This window comes from Lepidochelys kempii, chromosome 23 (assembly GCF_965140265.1).
Source record: "Lepidochelys kempii isolate rLepKem1 chromosome 23, rLepKem1.hap2, whole genome shotgun sequence".
NCBI lineage: Eukaryota > Metazoa > Chordata > Testudines > Cheloniidae > Lepidochelys > Lepidochelys kempii.
This window is the reverse complement of record NC_133278.1, coordinates 4,243,005-4,263,545: the sequence shown is the minus strand read 5'-3', so window position 1 is coordinate 4,263,545 and position 20,541 is coordinate 4,243,005. Positions and strand designations below refer to the sequence as shown.

General features: G+C 51.6%; 2 protein-coding genes across 6 annotated transcripts; both read right to left on the bottom strand.

The window, feature by feature from the left end:
• Nucleotides 1-924: 924 nt before the first annotated feature.
• On the bottom strand, nt 925-4,659 carry SDHAF1 (succinate dehydrogenase complex assembly factor 1). Of its 4 annotated transcripts, XM_073321404.1 has the most exons (4): nt 4,066-4,288; nt 3,621-3,710; nt 2,891-3,007; nt 925-1,916 (listed from the first exon to the last, which is right to left on the bottom strand). In XM_073321404.1, exons 3-4 carry the CDS (start codon nt 2,950-2,952, stop codon nt 1,607-1,609), a joined length of 372 nt encoding a protein of 123 aa, XP_073177505.1. In that variant the 5' UTR covers nt 2,953-3,007; nt 3,621-3,710; nt 4,066-4,288; the 3' UTR covers nt 925-1,606. The 4 variants fall into 4 exon arrangements, with proteins under 4 accessions (XP_073177505.1, XP_073177507.1, XP_073177506.1 ...); XM_073321406.1 differs by lacking the exons at nt 3,621-3,710; nt 4,066-4,288 and adding an exon at nt 4,299-4,659; XM_073321405.1 differs by lacking the exon at nt 3,621-3,710 and having other exon boundaries at nt 3,762-4,288.
• Nucleotides 4,660-12,365: 7,706 nt separating this feature from the next.
• Nucleotides 12,366-20,541, bottom strand: TBCB (tubulin folding cofactor B). Of its 2 annotated transcripts, XM_073321401.1 has the most exons (6): nt 20,346-20,537; nt 16,017-16,160; nt 15,019-15,115; nt 13,414-13,605; nt 13,212-13,284; nt 12,366-12,763 (listed from the first exon to the last, which is right to left on the bottom strand). In XM_073321401.1, the coding sequence occupies exons 1-6, from the start codon at nt 20,469-20,471 to the stop codon at nt 12,646-12,648; spliced, it is 750 nt and encodes a 249-aa protein (XP_073177502.1). In that variant the 5' UTR covers nt 20,472-20,537; the 3' UTR covers nt 12,366-12,645. The 2 variants fall into 2 exon arrangements, with proteins under 2 accessions (XP_073177502.1, XP_073177501.1); XM_073321400.1 differs by having other exon boundaries at nt 13,212-13,605; nt 20,346-20,541.

Sequence of the window (20,541 nt, the reverse complement as noted above, 5' to 3'; positions counted from 1 at the left end):
CCGGCGGCTCTCGCAGACGCACTTCCCGGCAGGAGCTCGCAGCCCCACTGCCCAGAGTGCTGGCGGCCTGAGGCTGTGGGGGATGAGGGACAGCAGGGGAGCAGCCGGGGGCTCAAGGGCCAGGCAGGACGGTCCCGCAGGCCATAGTTTGCCCACCTCTGTCCTAAAGGGTTCTTTCAGCTAGAGAAAGACAGAACAAGACCCGACGGCTGGACACTGAAACCGGACAAATCCAAGTTAGGAATAAGGTGCAATTTCTTATCACTGGAACCATCCTCCAAGGGAAATGCTGGATTCTCCATCCAAGGACCAGGGGCCCCGTTTGGAAGATGGTTTAGTCCAACACAAGTTATTGGGCTCAGCACAGGGGTAATTAGGTGACATCTTATGGCTTGTGATCTAGAGGTCAGACAAAGGGATAGAAACTGGTCAGGAATAAGTTCAGGCTGGAAACCAGAAGGTTTATAACCATCAGAGGAGATGGAACAACCTCCCAGTAGGAGCTGAGGGCAAACAATTGAACTGATCTGAAGATGGAGCTCAATACATTTTTGACCGGGGTTATAGGACGGGGTTCGGGACTATACTTGCTGTCCCAGAAAGTCCCTTCCAGTTCTATGATCCACTGGTTCCTTCCAGCCTTAAACTCTGTGACTCTAGAGCTTGCTTCACTCGCTGCATTGGAATAAACTCTCACCGGCAAAGGCACTTTGGTGGGATAAGCTGTGTCTACGCTAGGAAGATTCGGCCAGGGTAGCTACAGCCGTAAAACTATTAAGTTTAAACCAGGGCTAAGCAAGCCAGCCACCACGCGCTAATAGCCTCTCAGGCCTAGACATGGTCCGTCCATGGCAGAGCCAAGGTACACTGAGGGAGGGGGACACATGGGGGAAGCTTGCCTGGCAACACACACACACACTGGTACACCCTGGAGAACGCCTTGGCCCAAAGCCTTTATTTTCAGAAGTGGGTTGGGGGGAGGGAGCCGCCCGTCTTGAGACACCTAAAGGGAACCCCATTTTCAGAAGGCAGGCGCTCAGCTCTTTCTGGTCCTTCTAAGGCACTTTGGTGGGGCCCTCAAGAATTGTAGCACCCAAATCCACTGTTTGTACAGCACCTAGCGCAGTGGGGGCCTGGCCCATGACTGGGGCTTTTAGGTGCTACAGATAATTAAAAAAATGACAGAAATAGGATTTCAACCCACCACTGTCCCTTTCTTTTACTTTTCTGGGTAATCTGCCTGTTTGACTTTAGCTACAGGATGGAAAAGAGGAGACAACAGGGGTAGGAACGGATTATGTCCCAAGAACGCCACCTCCAGATCACCCATCCACCCCTGAATGATTAAAACGCTTGGAATGGTAGAGATTGGCTTCTCAAATTCATCCTCTAGTGGCTCCTCGTGTAAAGACACCTAAACCAGGCTTTATTTATCCCACTGAACTCCAATCCAGGCAGCACAACTGCACTGACTGGACAGTTTTCCTTCGCTGTGATCATACCCATGTGCAAACAGAAAGGGGTGTGAAAATCTAGCAGGCACGTCTCCGAATTCACACGCTAACTGTCCCAGTACAAGAAAGCCGCCTGCGCCAGCCAGCAGGGGTCACCGCTGTTCCGGCTTGGTTTTGACAAAAGTTCCCATTTGTTTGGTGTTAACGTCTCTGAGCTGCTCCAGCTGTCTCTGGCCACGGCGGAGGAGATACTCAATGTGCATAACATCCGTCCGGGGGATGCTGGCGTTCTTCCGGAACTCGGCCTGTATGCAAGGTAAGAATCCCGGCTTCTCCTTGCCGGCTCGTAGGAACTGTCTGTACAAGCTCAAGACTTGCTTCTGGAGCTTGCTATGCCGTGCCATGGTGTACCGGGAAGATCCACTCAGATCATGTGGGAGAGCCGCAACAGCAAAACAGGGGCTGGAAGTGAACAGGTGGAGGTATTAGATCAGCTGTGACGGCTTTGTAGCCTGCTGAGTTTCATCTCACCCTTGTGAAATCATTTCAATGCACTCTTCAGCCCAGCATGCAAGTATTTACCTCAGTTTCACTAATGGCCTGGCAGCGCTGCAGGGAGACGTGCTCTAGCCAGGGCTGGATTAATCTTTGGCGGGCCCCAGGGCCTGGACCGTGGCGCTGCCATCCACTCGGCCCCTTCCCCCGAGGCCTTGGCCCTGAGGTCTCACCCCCACTCGGCCCCTTCCCCCGAGGCCTTGGGCCCAGGGCCCCGCCCCTTCTTGGCCCCACTCCCGCTCAGGCCCTTCCCCTGAGGCCCCGCCCCTTCTTGGCCCCGCCCCCGCTCAGGCCCTTCCCCTGAGGCCCCGCTCCCACTTCGCTTCTTCCCCTGAGGCCTTGGCACTGAGGCTCTGCCCCCCCTCGGTCTCTTCCCCTGAAGCCTTGGCCACAAGGCCCCACCCCTTCTTGGCCTCTTCTCCCCCCCCCTTGAGGCTCTGCCCGCACTCGGTCCAGGCACCAGGGACCCTTCTGAGTGTGGGCCCAGCACCACCGCGCCATTGTAAACCGGTACTGGCTGCTCTAGCCACAAAACAATAATCTGAAGAAGCTCCAAGCACTTCAAAAAAAGTACATGTCCTCATTTCTACACATCACTGAAATGCAGCCAGCTCTAGGGTGGAGCACAGAGACTATCTGCACAGCAAGAGCACCCCAGAGATTAGAACAGAAGGTGAAAAATAAATAATAATGCTATGGTCAACTGAAACTGGAGGATAAAGGGTCAGGGGATATTTAAGGAATTTGGCTAGGACATCAAGGCAAATAAACTTTTCTCTTTAACAACTACGAAAGGATGGGATTTGCCTTGCGCCCCATCCAAGAACTATGAGTTACCAAACCACATGACACTCCTCACTAAAAACCCCACCAGGACTTACCCGACTTCTATATGCAAAGGTCCCACTCCAGCAGTGGTCTGCAATAGACAGGAAACCCGCATAGCACGTGTTGGAAATCACATGAAACCAGACTGGGATGGTCTGAGGCCACCAGCCCTGACAGGAGAAAATGAACGTGCATTTGAAATGGATAGCCCCTTAAGTTCACTGATGTCCGGTGGATAATCATTCCTCACTCTTCTAGCACTTTTCATCAGCAACTCTCAAAGGGGGATCAATATGATCCTCATGGGAACAGGAAAATGTAAAATAGGGAATGGTTCAGGGCAGGTCAGTAAGGAGCTTTTGTTTACCCTCTCCTAATATTAGCCGTGGGGGCATCTGGTAGTTAAAAGTAGGACTGGATTTTCCATTTAGGCTGGAAATTTAAGGATTTTGATTTTTTTTCTGGTTGCACACAGTTCTGCAAATAAATTCACTGCAGGTTGATCTAAATGTTTCGTTTAGATTTTGACTTTTTAAATGCATTACACTGGATTACAGAATATAAAATTTAAAGATACTGAAGAGTCATTTCATGAATGGAAAACTGAAATTTTATGTGGATTTTCCCTCCATTTTTTCCCCTCCAAACAACATTTCATCAAAATCGACTTGTTTCCACAAGTGGTCGATGAATCGGCATTTTCCAACGGAAAAAACATTCCCTTGGAAAACTTCCTTCCAGCTCTAATTAAAAAAAGCAACATGTTTAAAGTGTATGACCAACCTGTGGAACTCAGTGCCAAAGGATATTACTGATGGCAAAGGGGGTGGTGGACAAGAGACACCCTCTTGCATTCAGCCTGTCTGATCCCTTCTGGGGAAGCATCGGAGGGAAAAAAAGAATTAGACAAGGTTAGACAAATACCTAGGTCTAGGTGGACTTCTCGAGCCAGCCCGACTCTGGCCAATGACTCTGTTCAATGACTCTGGTCACTAAACAGAAAAAAACAGGGTGGTGGGGGGGGGGGGGGGAACATCCTCTGGTTGGTAAATATAGACACAGAGAACAGATCCTGCGTTGGGAGAGAGGGAAGATAAAGAAAAGAATTTCCCTCCCCCCAGCCCCTTTCCTATTTGGTCCCTTCAGGGATTCAAGATTCTCAGGCTGGGGGGCAGGGAAGGGAGAGACACTCAGGGCATTGGGGAGAAGGGGATCACCGCATGCTTACAATCCAGGAGCAACCCCGGGCCTCAGGGCTAGGCCAGGGAAAAAGAGCGATTTCTGGGGGGGGAGACAAGCAGCGACTCAGTCTCCTGGGGTTTGTTATTGTAGGGTCGCATTGAAGCAGCCGCTAGAACCAGCACCTCCTCCTCCAAGAGCAGGGCAAACGCGGGGGCTGATAACCCTGTGCGTGGCCGGCCCCCCGCAACGCCGCTGGGCCAGCACCCCCGTCCCCGCTACCTGCTCGGAGCCCCCCCAGGCCCGCAGCGGCGGCGGCCACCCCAGCACCTGTTCCCCAGCCGGCTCCGAACGCTGAGACACCGGCAACCTTAGCCCTCGCTTCCCATTGGCTGCAGGGCGCTGGGGGGCGGGCACACAGAAGAGGAAGGGAGGAGCTAAGGACCATGTGCTTCCCACCACGTGGTGGCGGGGGGGGGGGGGGCGGAGAGATTGCAAGTTGCTCATCAGCGGGGCGAGGAGGGAAGTAGGTGTCAATCCATGTCCGTCGAAGCAAAGTCGTGGGAGATAGAGCAGGCATGCATCGATGTACATACTGTTAACACACGGCTTACTAACTAAACCACCGCATGACACCCCCTTCATTACCCTTCCTCTCTCTGTTGCTTGGTTCTGTCCTCCCATCTCCCACAACTAAATCCAATATCGAGCCAGGAATCCGTGCCCTTCATTTTTTGCCCGGATTTTCAACCCCCCCCCCCTTTTTTTTTTGTAATAAACCCAGATAAATTCCTGGCGAATATTAAACAAAAACTGAAAGAGCAGGGCCTTGCATGTGCTATACAGGTCAGATTAGATGATCCCAGTGGTCCCATCTGGCCTTAAAATCTATGGATAGTTGCATCTGTTCAAACTGTGTTGGTTGACACTGGCATTAGCTCAACGCATTATTTGCATCTGTTGTATTTAGTCGATGTGCGTATAAGCTTTTGCCACAGCAGGCATGCTGGAGGAGCAAGGGAAAGTCTGTTGGCTGTGTTTTAAGCACTGTAGTTCGGCCGAGATTCATAAAGCAGCTTGCAGGTGGGTTTTACATGGACTGAGCTGTCCCACAATTGCCAAAGGTACAAAGTTAGGTGCCTAATTCCCATGGAACGTCAATGAGAGTTAAGTAGGTAGCCAGCACCGTGCCTCTGACAATCTCCCATAACCGTTCTCACCCTGAGCAGGACCTCCTGTTGATGCAATGAGTCGAGTCTCCACAGTGTCCTCAGATCACGGCTAACGATGAAGCAGGCAGTTGTGCAGAACTGCATCAGTCCAGAGTAACTACAGCCTCGAGGCACCTGTACATATGAGACCATGGTTTGTCCATTACACCTCGGCATTGCCGTTTGCAGCAGGGGAGGTGGAGGGAGCATGCTCTGCTGTTAGCCTATGTTGGGTAGCACCTAGGAACTCCAGTCATGGAACAGGCATGTCAGGCACTGTACATTTTTTATTGCTATTAGGTATATTACGGTAGCACCTAGGCACCTCAGGCATGGAACAAGACTCCATTGTGACAAGCGCTGTACATTTTTTATTTCTATTAGGTATATTACGGTGGCACCTGGGAAACTGAGTCAACCAGGACCCGTGTGCCAGGCCCTGTACAGACAAAGAACAAAACTAGCAATCTGGCAGAGCTCTGGAATGCCTGGGGCTGGAGGGCTCTCTAGAAATGTACCCATTTACAACAGGCTGGGTAAAGCAGAAGGATGGCCCACGGGTTAGAGCATCAGCCTGGGATGCGTGAGAGCTGGGTTTAAGTCCCTGCTTTACCCTGGGCTCCCTGTGTGGTGCCAGAGAAGTCACTTAGCTGCTGTGTGCCTCAGTTTCCCCATCTGTACAAGGGAGATAACCCCTCCCTACCTCCATGAAAGATTTTGAGGTGCTCAAATACTAGGTGAAAGGGGCCAGATAAGTACCTTAAGGGAGAACCTGCCCCCTTCTTCATTTGCAACATAAAGGCCCTATAGAACAAACCTAATAGACTTGTCCAGGAGCATCGCTTTGGCCTGGTGTTTTGCTGATCCCTGTTCCACAGGACAAGTCCTGGCCTGGGTTGTGCAACTGCAATACTCAAGGGGCAGAGGAGAGGCTGCAAGCCCGGGCAACCACTCCAGAAACCACCCACTGGATTTTTATCCGTGTCAGAGACCCACTGCCCCACCTCTCGCTACAGAGCCTCCGCAGAAAGACACAGGCTGGTTCCAAGGCTCAGAGTTACAGCCAATGGAAGGTTGGGGACAGCTGGGGGAGGGCAACAGAAAAATACAGTAGAGCTCACTGCGTGAGCTGCTAAGGAAACAGAGAGTTGCCTGGCCAGCATTGGGGGGTGAGGCTAAGCAGCGTTTATATGCAGCATTATAACTGGTTAACAAAGTCTGGAAGGGATTTTAAACTTCCTGCTTCAGGACTTAGACACATCTCTATTAGCAACCAGGATGAAACCCAAGGTCAGGCAGATGATGGCACAGCTGCGGGGTTCTTCCACCGTCCTCTGCAGTATCTAACGCTGAGTGCGGTCAGGCAGGCGTGTAGGCTAGACAAGGTCCAATGTGATAATTCCTATGATTAACAGGATGATAGATGGCTTAACACGATGGCCGATGGACCAGAACAAGTTTCTTTTGCTCTCCCCAGCTCTGGACACTGTGGTTGAGACCGAGTCTGGGACAGATATGGCAAGTCCCGGTAATATCCTTGAAAACCTGAGGCCAGGTCTATGCTAGAGACCTATGTTGATATAACTACATTGCTCAGGGGTGTGAAAATCCACACCTGAGTGGTGTAGCTATGCCCACCTTAACCCGCCCCGTAGAGAGCGCTAGATCAGCGGGAGAGCCTCTCGCGGAGATGGAGTAACTACACCAACTGGAGAGCTCTCTCCCAGCAGCGTGGGAGCATCTTCACTTAAGTGCTGCATCGATGCGGCGTTTTAAGTGTAGACCGGCCACATTGTACTAAATGCAACAGTTATGCATTATTATGGGCCGGACTGCAGGGACGGTGGGGTGGGGTGATGTGAGGCCAGGGGGCAGTGGCAGAGGGATATATTAAAATTGCACCAGGCAGGAGTGGAGTTATGAAACAATAAGCATAAAGTGGATTTCCTGGGGAAGCCGGAGGGGAGAGTGAATGAAAATTCCCCTCTTCCAGTTACGCAAAACCCCAGCCTTTTGCAGCTGCGCCCTGAGAAGGGGGCCATTGTCTGCTGAGCACCTGTCCGAGGAGAAGAGATCAAAGGGCCCAGCTGTATAAACCAACAGTTCAACTGCCCAGCTTGGGTTCTACTTCTGAATCTGAGTTATGAATTTGTAACCATGGAAAAAGCCAGTTGCGGGTTTTTGAGGACCGATACCTACCCGAGACTGAGGCTTATCTCGGGTAAGCTTTTAAGCATGGGTTTAGGTTCTTGTATTGTTTTTAATGTGTTTTCTCTGTAATGCTTTCACCTTAAGAATAAACATGCTTGCTTAGAAAGAGCTGTGTGATAACTTGGAACTGCTGGTAATTACACTGTTCATAACATCTGGAGAGAAAGCTGCCCTGCCTAGGCAGTCTGGCTTGCTGGGGATATCACAGCATAGACAGGGAACTGTGCAGCCTGGAAGAAAGCCTATCAGAAGGGAGAGACCCAAGGAAGGTGAAAGGTGGGAGCCTGGAAGCTGTAAGTGGGTGCCCTTGGTGGGTCACAGAGAGGGAATGCAGGTGCTGTTGCCCTGAAACTGTAAGAGTCCACCAACTTGTGGGGCAGTTGGCAGCAGAATCATGGATTGAGTTGAACCAAGTGCCGCCCTGTAGATCCCATGGTCAGACATTGGGACTCTCTCCTTACCTGTAGCTCCTCCTAAGCAAGCACAAAAGCTGGGCCACTCTTGGTTTGGATTTTTTTATTCTAGTCATTATGATCGCATAGCATCAGCTACCACTACATAATTCTTCACACAGAGGAAACAGGCAGGGCCTAGACAAAAAGAATCTGTGGAAGTTTTGTTTGCTAAACAAAAGGAGCTAGGTCAGCAAATCCAGTTACCACATTTTAAAAAGAAATGTACGCATTAGGAAGATCCTAACCAATGTTAACAATACGTCATTGGTACAAAGAGACGTTTCCCCCGCCACACACACACCCATTTATAGTCCTAGAAGTCCTAACCAGCAGTCAAACAAACATTAACATGGGACAGGTTGTAATTGCCCTGGGACACTTTTAAGGGACTGATTAATCCAGGTTTCAATGTCCTAGTGAAATAAAAGCCACTGGCCAAGCTGGATTTAAAGCCATGAAGCTGTGACAGACGGCAGGAATGGCCTAGCATTAGCTGAGAGAAAAAGGGAATTGCTAGATTTGAGTAGTAGGGTAAAGAAGTTATTTACCAAGGACCAACCCAGCCTCCTCCCTCCTGCATCAATGCGAGTTCCAACCCTGATTTTGATGGGAGAAAGGGCAAGGGGGGTGTCAGTGAACAGATTTACTCCCACTTCCTGCCCAGTTGTAGGTCGGCATCACAGACAGTGTTGTGCATTTAGTGCCGCTGGATCATTTTACAACCTCCCACAGAAAGTTAACGCACAAGTTTAACCAAGCGGTTAGTCTGGTTTCAGGCGATTGTCTGTGTAAGCTCAGATAATCCTCACACTGATCCAGTTGGAGAAAGCATTTTACTCTGTTCAATATCCATACAAGCGTACCAAATTACTGCATCAGACCAGATACGACTTTTCTCCACCAGGATCCAAAGTCACATGGGGAAACCCACGAAGAGCTGACCAGAATTACTCACATACGTTTCTTAGTGCAGCAATAGCCCAGACCCACAATAGCTGTGATGTAGCGGCTAGTGACTTCAGTGTCAGTCACACAAGACCCGTGGGGAGTTTGTTTACAAGAGATGCAGAAGGAGTCATCAGCACAGCAGCTGGAGACATCAGTTCAGCCAGGCCCCGAGGCTGAACTGGCTGCCGGGGTCTGTTTCATTGGCGGAAGCAGTATTAGCAAGAGCATAGCAAGGTTACAGCTATGCCCTTCTGGGAGCAATTGGGCAGGGGAGGATGTAGAGCAGAGGTCATGTCCGTCCTGCAGCCCCCATCCTGTTCTGGAAATAGCAGGAGTGTGGTTTGCAAAGGACACAAACAATGCGCTGGTTTTGACTGGCTGAACAGCTGTGAACTGGATGCCCACAAGAGTTCCTTCGTTCCCCATTGTTGCTACTGACAGTAGCACATCATTGGCTCCATGTCTCAGGTTACCATTTTTCAGGAGTGACAAGCGATTGGGGGCACCTGAACTGAGACCCCTTAAAAGAGGGTGATTTTTCAGGCAGTTGATGCTCTGCACTTCCCGAAGATCAGACCCCTTTAACAGGCTCAGTTTGTGCATCTGAAAAATTGATGCATCCAGTAAAAAAATCCCAGTCTTCTGGAAGTCTTGCTGCGTGTACGGTTTAATGCTGCTCAGAGGGTGGTTAAAATACACTAGCAATCCCTCCGGTGGAAAGGTCTCGGAAGAGGCTGCTAGCGTGGAGAAGAAATATGATGAACCCACTTGGGTTCGAAGAGCAAGACCATGACTTTACATCGCAGTTTTTACAAATTTACATCTCAGCCAGAGTTCGGCAACAGGCGATTTTAAAAAAAATCAAGACAGAATGATCCTAATCCTGTGAAACACACACATTTGAAGACTCCGATTCTGACCAGGCGACCTGCCATCAAATCAAAGTTCTCACCACCACTAACTTTCCACACACACCCCCATGCTGCCCGACTGTGAAACTGACCAAAGGCTGCATTGCTGCAAGCAACATTTGTAGGGCATCCTGAGACCACCGTACTACAGCCCAGGAAGTCCTGTTCCCTTCGTACCCTAAAGGTAGATGTGGTGGAGTAGAAGCTTTTTGTAAAGTAGCCTCAGAACTACACATCCCAAGGGACTTCACACAAGACCTTAGAGCCCCAGGATGGCACAATCACCTCCTCAAAAGAGAACAAACAAACAAGATCTAGTGATCACCCCATACGCAGAGTGAATGTTTGCTTGTTATCATGTCGCACAAGCCAGAGGCAGTGAGGCCAAGTGACTCGCCCACGGATCACACCACAAGTCAGCGTCAGAGCCACTGTTAAAACAATGGAAGGTGCAAGATTCTTGGGCTTGGCTCGCTAGAAGCATTCATGTAGCCCATACCAACTCAGTGTGGAGCTCTGTTTAAAACAAACAAAAGGAAGTACATCTCCACAACATCCCCTGGAAAGGAGTTCCACAAGTGAAGGACAACACTATAACTGGGTTCAAAAACAAATTAGCCAAGTTCATAGAGGATAGGTCCATCGATGGCTATTAGCCAAGATAGTTAGGGATGCAACCCCATGCTCTGGGTGTCCCAAGCCTCTGATTGCCAGAAGCTGGGAGTGGATGACAGGGGATGGATCACTTGATAACTGCCCTGTTCAGTTCACTTTGCAATATCTGGCACTGGCCACTGTCAGAAGATAGGATACTGAACTAGGACCACTGGCCTGACCCGATATGGCTGTTCATATGTCCCCCTCTAGTGGTGCCTGGGCAATATAGCAGTCGATGAGCCTGCAGCAGTTGATGCAGTGGAGGCTCCTGGATTTAGAAACCACCATCCTAGGTTCGAGCCCCCCTGCCCCAAGCTGAGTGCAGTAACTGAGACCGGGGGAAGATCTCTTCAGGTGTTTGAGGAGCTTGCATAGGAAGTGACCTACAGCCATTTCTAACACCACAGTGGGGTTCTCCATTAGTGAAAAGCATTGTGGGAAACTCTAATATGGTTATCTGGGGACTTGCCTTTCAAATCTGCTAGAGAGGAGAGCGCTCAGTGGAACCCAAACCCATCAAGCTTGCACCGTAAATTGTCACAAGATCAACCAGCACGTCACAGCGTGTTACTTGGGAAGTCTTGATGCTATTCGCGCTTACGCCCCTCACGGCGCGACTGGTGCGTTTCTGAAAGCAGCCTGCCAGCTGAGCGCTCAGGATCTTCTCTTCCTCGGGACACAGTGCCTCTGCCAGAACAGACCCGGCACAATGGGCATTGGACGGCCCAATGGCAGCGACTGGAGGCTAAGCTACAGGAGAGTCTTGAAACAGCCTCATTGTGGGAAGAGAAATACAAGCTGTAGGCGGTCAGAAAAGGGAGGATTCCCTCATGGTGCTGTGAGAGCTCTGCAGAGAGGGGGTTAGAGAATGTTCCCTGCTGGACGTTATAGTCACCCACACAAGAGGCAGGGAAGGGTTAAGCAGCACATCCACACACAGACGGCCAGCTGCAAAGGATCTCCACGCTATCAACCACAACAGTTAGAGAGAGGGGGCTGCACCGTCACCTGCCACTGGACTAATATTTTGGGGAACACATCTGTTTCCTTAACTACCGCTGTCTAAAATTAAACTCAAGGCACCAGGAAATTGAGAGCTACGCACAGACGAACACTTAACAATTCAGGGGCACAAGCGAGGAGGTGCTAAAGATTTAATAATGCACCTTATGCCTTCTCTAGTCACTGCAGCAGCTAGGCAGCACAGGGGAAAGGTAATAGACAAGAATTCAGGGTTGTCTCATCTGTCCAAGACACACCCTTGAAGGGGAATACTGCAGCTTTCAACTGAGTCAATCAGTAGCTAACTGTAAACTGCACTGCAGCAGGTATTTATACTTTTGTCATTCTAAGAATTAAGACCTATGCATGTTTATTCTACTGCCCATCACCTTAGCATCTGGGCACCTTCCACGTAAAATCAACAGCAAAGGACTTCAGGGGGTCTCTGGCACGTCTCCCTTTACAGGGCCAGAATTCTGCTTGGGGTAGGGGTTTTTGAGGGGAGGGGGGGATTTGAGAATAAAGGGGAGTTCAAATTGAGTGTCTCACAGCGGACATGTTAGTGGGGTAACCTCCTTCAATTAAGCAAAGTTTAAGGACAAAGGGATGTGAACTAAGCCAAACCCTGGCTCCAAACATCTCAGGATGCTGGAGGGGTTTGCAACCTTGATACCGATTTTGTGGTTTAGGATCCTAATCCTTGGTTCGAGCGTGAGGACGTTCGAATCCATGTGCAGTCGATCACGATAGTCACACGGACAATGCTCTATTTCTCAATGCGTTGCGTTTTTAAACCCTTTGCCCAACCCAAATCTTCCCATGGGTTTAAATCTGAGCTTTGTGGGTTCCTTGTGCCCTCAATCCAACCACTGATCAATGGCTTCTGGAGCCACCGGGCCAGATCTCGGCACATGAGACACACTCCAGATACAAGGATCACTGCTAAGCTGCACAGCCAGTTCCTCCCAGGCAGCTTTATTAGTGTCACTGCATTAAGCTGGTGCGTATGGAGGGGAGGGAGAAAAAACAAAGGGATATGGCATCTTTCACTGAACAAACAGATACAATCAGAAGAAATAAAAAAACCAAAACAGCTGCTTGTCACATCTTCTCCCTCACCTAGGTGCCTTCTAGCAGGATCCAAATGCAGCAGCCCACTGAGATGCCGCAGCGTGTCGACAGCCATGTGAAGAGGGCGGCGGGTCCACGTGGACTCCTTTCTCCTGTCTCCCGGTCACATTTCATCATCCAGTCCGTAATCCTCTTCTGGGAAGTCCCCCACGGTGACGTACTGAGGCTTCACGAACGCGCCGTACTTGGGCTGGCATTCAAAGTACTGCTTTCCATTGACGCTGGGAAGAGGAAGAGTCGGGGATGAGCTCGGCAGCGGCTTGACACAGCCCTCCCTTCCCCTGCACAGCTGTCTCGGCAACGCACCACCCGACGCTGAGCCGTGACTGCCGCCTTCCTCATAGGTCCCTTCCCCCGGCCTAACGGAAGGGTAGAGCCATCCCTGTGTCACTCCATACAGGCCAGAGCAGTTAACACCTCGGCGTGCGTTTGGCCCACAATAAACCAGATTATTGCTCAGCACTGTTGTTAGGGTGACATTCAATACAATCTGCAGGCACAGACATGGAGCGAGGTCCCAGGGGAAGTCCAGGGATGAGGCGTTGGGTGCTCAAACCACACCCCTCGCTTCCTTTGAGAGAACCTGGCTTGGCATGGGCCCCTATTGGGAAGAGAGCAGGGCTACTCGTTTGCACCAAGACAGAACTTGGACAGAGGAAGGGTTTTTACCTGCCATCGTTTTTCCCTAAGGGTTCGTCATATTTGATGCCAATCCAGTAGCCTGGTTTGAACTCTGCTAGCCCTACGGAGAGAAGGAGAATCAAAACCGAGTCACAGACACTCTTTGTATGCTTGATCTTCACTAAGAGAATTGTCCTTTCAGACAGACAGGGTGGAAAGGAACTGAGAGCCGGGGGCCAGCGGCACTTACCCACGAACATGACTGTCCCCCGTTTGTTGGGCTGGCCTGAGACCCGTACCTCACACCGAGCACCCACTGAAATGGTCTCCGCCAGAGCCTTCTCTTCTGCTAGTTTCTGCTCCTGCTCAGCCTCTTTCTTCAACATCTCCTCCTCGTTAAACTTCCCCACCTTACTGCGCTTCAGGAAGGAGCGCACAGAGTCTGGAAGCCAGAGGGGGAAAAGGGTTGGTCTTAAAAGGACACAGTCAGGTTTGGACATTTTAACATCTACTCCCACCTATCATGGGACACAAGATTAGAACTGAGTTTTTTTTTTTAAATCTATTTTTCCCTTTTTTTTTGTTTTCCATTGTTTTGTTTTTTTTCACTCAACCCAGACAAAATCAACAGCCCTGGTCGGTTTCATGTTTCCTTCGTCAATTTTCTCCACTTCAAACACCTACCTTTGGGGCCCAGATCAACCTAGCAGCAGTAAAACATCTCACTGCCGCCATCCATCTTTCGTTAGCGATACGCAACGCAGGAGGCAGAGGCTGTGCTGGAAAGATCTTTACCGGGCATGCAGAGAGGGAGGCCAAGGTTACATGCTGAGAGGCCTGTATCTGGTAGTAGCATGGCCCATTATACAATGAACCCCCTCGGTGACACAGGCAATCAGGTCCCTCTTGAAACCAGACCCTCTTTTTTCAGTTCCCACTCATCATACTACATCTGTAATCATACAAGCCTCCCAAACCTAAAATAAGATCACTGGGGCGTTCATGGTTGTCTTCACCTGTGTAAGAGTAAACTGATTGTGAAATAATCCCAGTCGGTATTTTGGCCCTAGAGGAAGGAAAGCATTTCTTCCTGCAAAAGGGAGTAGAAGATTTCCCTTTTATTATCGGAGATTTACAGTAAGTCGGATTGTAACAATCTCATTTTTCCCCATCTCTCGCCTCGGAGGAACTCCTTGCCCAAGCACGCGTAAGAGGGAAGGTACCAATGCCAAGGAGGGTGAAGTGTCCTTCAGGGCGACACAGGGGAGGAGAGCAGTGAGGGGAACAAGGAGTGGGTGGAAATTATGCAAGGCAAGGTTGCTGCCAGTGAGATCTGTTTAATCTTCCATTGATTCCACAGTTTGAGTTAAACTGGACAGCACTGAGGGAAACAGAAAGCAACAATGCACAAACCCTCACCTCATGGTGGAGGATGCCGGTGGGTCGCTGCCCGCATGGTGCATTTCTAGTACAGATAAGCCAGGCACCCTGAGAAGCTGAGCCACCGCACCCAGGACACATGCTGCGGTTCTCACTATGCACCCACCTGGCATTGGTGTATGGGGCGTTATCCTCACGGCCCTCTTCTCTCATGGGGAGGGATGTGAGTTCAGCCATTTGGGGACAGCAACACCAGAACACCCCACCACCCTCCTGCCCCCCAGCCAAAGCCAGCCGAGGGGGTATTTTCAGGTGCTTTGCTGTTTACATGTGCGCCACTCTGGAACACGTATGTGACCAAGACAAACGAGTGAGCTCCATTTGATATCAAACCCACCAGGCTTTGAATGTCAATCCTGGAATGGAAGTTTTAACCCTGCAAAAATGGGTCTTTTGGCAACGCTGTCACCCTTACCTGGCCTCTTCTCGTAATCAGTGGCAGACATTTCGTATTTCTCTACCCGCGACACATCCTCGTACTCGCCGACCCTGGCTCCGCTCCTGTCAATAACCTAGAGAACAGAATGGAAATTACCAGAGTCCGCTCTTGTTCACACCAGTTTCTTTAGCCCTAGTCTTGGTTAACTGAGCCCCGGTACCTGATGTTTAAAGCTGCGTAATTCAGGGTAGTGGCATCCCAAGGGGTCCCTGGAACGCGTGCCATACGTTACATCTATGCAGCACAGAAACCCACAGCAGTGAGTCTCAGAGCCTGGGTCTACAGACTCATGCTATGGTGCTAAAATATTCACGCTGGGACTCTGAAACCCCCCACCCCCGCTTCAAACCCCAAGTGGGAACGTCACCATGGTTAGTTTTAGCACCATAGCACGAGCCCGTGTCTGTAGACCCAGGCTCTGAGACTCGCTGCCAAGTGGGGGGGAAGGACTGCTGGGTGTACACGCCCTCAGGCGGTACCGAAGACAAGGCTGCTCAATAGAGGGGTCATTTGGATGACGCCTGACGGCCTGTGTCACACCAGAGGTCTGACTAGATGATCTAATGGTTCTGTCTGGCGTTATAATTTATGAACCCAAGTGCTGCTAATTTTGTCAGTTCTGACAGAAAAAAAGTCTCCAAAGAAACAAGCCAAAGCAGAACTTTACACACAAACTTCAAGTTTTGCAGGGTGGGGGTGGGGGGTTTAGATCATGGGTGTGGGTTTTTCAAAGCACCTGCATGATTCAGTAACCCACAGCCCGCTGCCTTTCAGCGAGACTCGAGTTGCTAAGTCATTTGGTGACTGAAAACCCCTTCACAGACCTAAAATCTCTGCTCTTTTATGAGGAAACGAACATCATTTCTTGACTTGAGGAAAAGTCGAGTCCTGCGGGCTCTTTAGTGCTACAGGGATAGAATACACTGCAGTTCACATCACTGTCTACGCTGGGGATCTGCAACCCCGATACCTACGTGTATCCTACAGCCGTCATCGATGGGGTAGGATCCCAGTAAGGCCTCATCGCTGTCCAGTTTCATTACAAATTTGTCATCGGACGTGTAGAGCTCCAAGTCCATACATGATGCTGGGCTTCCCACCACCAGCTCTAGTTTGCACTGGGAAAGGAGAGACACAACAGAGATCAGCACTTCCACATCCTCAACTCCATTGCCACATACAAGCCAGAGTCCGCAAAGCCACCCACAGAGGACAACTGGACCAAGCAGGCATCATGGAGCTTACAGAAGAAAATAAGACCCAGGAACATTACAAAATGCAAGAGATAGAAGCGATCTGGGCTAGACAGTCTCGTAGATTCTCAGATGGAGCTTTGGTTGCAATGGTGACGCATTCAGCAGCGATGCCCGAGGCTAGGTAGCTCCCGGTCCAATGCTTTGCCAGGAGCTGCTCTGGCATTAATTCAGCAGTGATCGCAATTGCAGAAGAGAACAGAGGGGAAGCAGCAACCCACCCAGGAAGGCAGATTCAGACGTGGAGAGATCAGAGCACAGGGGATTGATAAGAGACATGGTCCTACAGAGCGCAGAAGGTAGCAAACCAATCAGTGCTCAGCACAACCCTAGCAGCATGGGGAGCTGGACACAGCTCCTGCAGGGTCAGATTTTGCTTTATAGATCAGTTTTCCCTTCCGAGAGAATAAATACATGTTGATGGAAAGCAACAAACAGCAGCCAGCAGCTGGCAAAGAGCCAACTGCTGCAGGGGAGGAAGTGGTGGCTCATCAGTTAGACAGCTGGGCACAAGCCCCCAGCTGCTGAGCTGCAGTTAATCCACTTTTTGGCTGCCTGGCATGGCTGGATTTTCTGCTGATGGAGCCCTTCTCAGGGACCCACAATGCACCCCAGAGCTGCTGTGGGGAGAGTTATTCAGACAGGATCTGGGTCACTGCAAATACCAGAGAGGCCAGAGAAATAAGCAAAAGCGGCTGGAGGGGCAGGTGCTTCAGGATGGAGAATTGCAGCTCGCCTGTCTGGTAGGGGAGAAGAGGGGGTGAGGGGGAAAAAAGCAGTCAAGTTTCGTGAGAGAAAGAAGCATGGGAAACGGTGGGGGAACAGACAGGAAGACAGGCCAATAGGCTGTAGGCTGCAGATGTATTTTTGTCTCCCTGCTCTGGGATACAGCTAGAAAGCAATCAAACCCAAAACAATACAATCAGTACTGGGCACCTCAGTGCCAGGTAACTACCATGCGCTCCACAGGGAGGCAGTGTTACCTAGTGGACAGAGCACTAGACTAGGATTCAGAGGTTCTGTTCCTGGCTTGGCCATTAGCCCGCTGGGTGACCCTGGTCCAAATATTCCCCCGTGCCTCAGTTTCCCCATCTGTCAAATGGGGTAACGATATTGCCCTCCTTTGTGAAGCACTTTGAGCATGACTGATCAAAAGCCCTCCACACAGGCAAGGTATTATTACTAAGAAGCTGCCATCTTGCCACAGGTATATTACACCTGCGCTCTGGAATCTCAGTGCCTGCCAGTGGGCTCCAAGGGGGAGTTGAAGATGCTGATTTTGATCCCATTACACACTTCCCAGTAGGTCCACCCTCCCATCCCTGCCATCCTGAGCTCCGCTGAGATCAGGAGATCTCCGCTGAGATCAGGAGATCTCCGGATTTGCTTGCCTTCAGAGTAAACTGCACGGATGGGTCTCTCTATGGGAGCTTAGGGGGAAGAGAAGGGGTTATCTGAGGGGTGATTTTGGGGGAGAATATTTCCCCCGTTACTATAGGGTCTCATTGGTCACTGGCAAAAGCTGACAAATAAGGATACAAGCACCAGGAACAGAGAGTCCTTAGGCCAGGACAAGGAGCCATTTAGGATGGGGTCTGCCTACTGCAGGGTTCTCCCATCTTTTTCTGGAACACTGGCAACTGCCGGAGACAGGACGCTGCTCCAGGCTGACAGGAATCCCTCGTTCCTTGAATAGGAGAGGTAAGGTACAGCGTACTCCCAGCTCTCCGAATAGCACGGGGGGACACGCCGGCATTTTGTTCAGATAATCGAGGGGGCAGGAGCCACTCAGCAGCAGGGTGGCCTCTCCCACAGAGTCCTGGTTGGGGTCTCTGCTCTCCCCACACTCACTCATCCCACCGCTGAACAGCTCCTGCTGTCACAGAGTGAGTGGGGCATGGCAGCAGAGCTACCGATTCCTGCAGATGCAAGGAGCCTGTGGTCCTGAACGGGCAGAGCACAGACCCCAGCCAGGACTCTCGGCTGAGCAGAGGCAGGAAATTCAGTCAGGCAGGGACTCATTACTGTTGCTTACGATCACCTGAACTGAGTTCTGGCTCAACTGCACTGTTTTAAGCTGCTTCTTCTTCTTAACGTTTATCTATTTAAATGTTCACAATTGCAGGAACTCATGGAGAGAACAGACTAATTGTTTAATGACAGCAGACCCTGAAGTTCAAAAAGTTAGAGCTCGATAACCATTAGAACACAACTGGCCACCACCACCTGTCAAAACAGCCCTAAATCAAAGTAAGAAAAACGCCGCTTGAGAAATGTACTTTGCTTCTCTGTAAATTTCAATTATTATTGAGGGAGGTCTTTTTGGAGGGGGGCTATCTGGTGAAATTGATGATTACTGACTTTTACTGATAAACGTCTAATCCTTCCCAGTCTAGCTGTAGGGAATAACCCGTGTTGCCTCAAGGACCTGGGCTTGACGGGATCTACTAAATCTATTAAGCTTCCCTGAGTTTGTATTAAAATCTCACCCCAGGTTCCTTAAAACCAATCAAAACACAAAAGAAAGGAGCACTCCAAGCTGGGGTAGGTCATATAAAGAACAGGGCCACATGGATCAAGCGTGTTTTAAGGAGAAAATGGGGGTGGCGTCTGAGGGATCCAAGCAAAGAGCTCAGTGCAAAGACCCGAGGAAAAGGCAACAAAGGAAGCATGGAAGGAGGATGCTGTTCATCGGCATATGTTGGGGGAGCAAGAAGGGGTCACTGAAGGGTCCTGGAAGAAGGGGAACAATAGAGGCCCCATCAGCTGGACAATTTCAGAATCAGCAGAGCAGAGGCCGGCTCTGGATTAGGGTGAGGGATCAAGTAAGTAGCAACAGGAGTCGGGGAGGGCCTAGCAGGGAGAGGAAGAGAGAGGCTAGCTCCTCCTGCCACCTCGCCTGGGCCCCTGGGGAGGGCAGCAGATGGGAGCTCAGCCCCAGTGCCTTGCCCTCAACGGCAACACGTGGGAAGATCCCATAGAGATTTGGGGAAGGTCTAGTACTAGGTAGATTAGTCCCAGAGAGAAGTCCCCAGCTCAGGAAGAGCCAGGGAGGATCAGGTCCTAAAAAGGAGTCAGTGTGGTCCTTGCAGGAGCCATAGGGGTCAGGTGTCGGTGGTGTCAGCATCCATCCCAAGCAGTAGGGTGGGGTGGGGTGTTGGTCTGGGAATGGGTCAGGCCCTGGTAGGTTCTCGGAGGGGAGGGTGGGGGATCCCAGTCCAGGGTCCAAGGGCGGGTCAAGCCCTAGCAGGTGTCAGTGGGCTCCCAGGAGTGGGGTTAGTCCCAAGGAGATCAGGCCGTGAAGGCCCTGGCAGATGTTAGTGGGGTCAGCGTTGATCCATCTGGTCCAGCGTCAGGAGTGTGGGGATCAGGCCAGTGTCGAGGGCATGGGGGGGTCCCATAGGGCTTGGCCCGGGCCAGAGTAATAACGGTTCGTGTTGGTTCTGGTCCAGTGACGGGTTCGGTCAGTCCCTGGTTGGGAAGGAGTCAGGGGATCCACAGGGCTTGGTCCTGGTCAGTCAGCCCTAGGGACATCTCAATCCCACCCCAGCGCCAGAGGGTTCAGCATCGGGTCCGTCGTGTCCTGATTTGCTGTCAGGGGCGACTGCACTGCGGGGAGGGTGTGGGTCAGGAGGTCCCAGTTTGGACAGGGGTGTGGGGGAGCGAAAGTCCCCGTGGGCTGGTCCTGGGGGGGGGTGTCAGTCAGCCCCGGTTCGGTGTCCGGGGGAGGGGCCGGTGCCGGTCCGGTAGGTGTGGGTCAGGCCAGGGCAGGGGCCGGTCCCACTCCGGTGGCCGGTCCGGTGCCCAGGGGAGGGGCCGGTCCCGGTCCGGTGGGTGTGGGTCAGGCCGTGGTAGGGGCCGGTCCCGGTTCGGTCCAGTGTCCGGTCCGGTGTCCGGTCGGGGGAGGGGCCGGTCCTGTGTCCGGTTCGGTGCCCAGGGGAGGGGCCGGGGCCGGTCCGGTGGGTGTGGGTCAGGCCGGGGGAGGGGCCGGTCCCGGTCCGGTGTCCGGTCCGGTGCCCGGTTCCCGGGGGAGGGGCCGGTCCCGGGTACCTTGAACTCGGCGATGGTGAGGCCCCGCCCGTAGCGCTTCTGCGCGCGGAAGGAGTTGAGGCTGCTGCTGATGGAGACGGACACGGTAGCCGGGGAGGCCGCGCCCAGCGCCCCCGACAGGATCATGGTGCCGCCGCCGCACCCGCCGAGCGACCGCCCGCCGTCGGGAGCCCGCTCGCTTCTGGAAGATTCGGCC

What these genes read in the sequence shown, in the direction of transcription:
- SDHAF1 (XM_073321406.1), bottom strand. Translation starts at nt 2,952, where the DNA reads ATGCGGGTTTCCTGTCTATTGCAGACCACTGCTGGAGTGGGACCTTTG. An exon ending in CCTTTGCATATAGAAGTCGG is followed by an intron (nt 1,917 to 2,890) that starts GTAAGTCCTGGT and finishes GTTCACTTCCAG; the next exon opens with CCCCTGTTTTGCTGTTGCGG.
- TBCB (XM_073321400.1), bottom strand. Translation starts at nt 20,471, where the DNA reads ATGATCCTGTCGGGGGCGCTGGGCGCGGCCTCCCCGGCTACCGTGTCC. An exon ending in TCACCATCGCCGAGTTCAAG is followed by an intron (nt 16,161 to 20,345) that starts GTACCCGGGACC and finishes CTCCTTTCCCAG; the next exon opens with TGCAAACTAGAGCTGGTGGT. An exon ending in ATGACGGCTGTAGGATACAC is followed by an intron (nt 15,116 to 16,016) that starts GTAGGTATCGGG and finishes TCTGTTCTCTAG; the next exon opens with GTTATTGACAGGAGCGGAGC.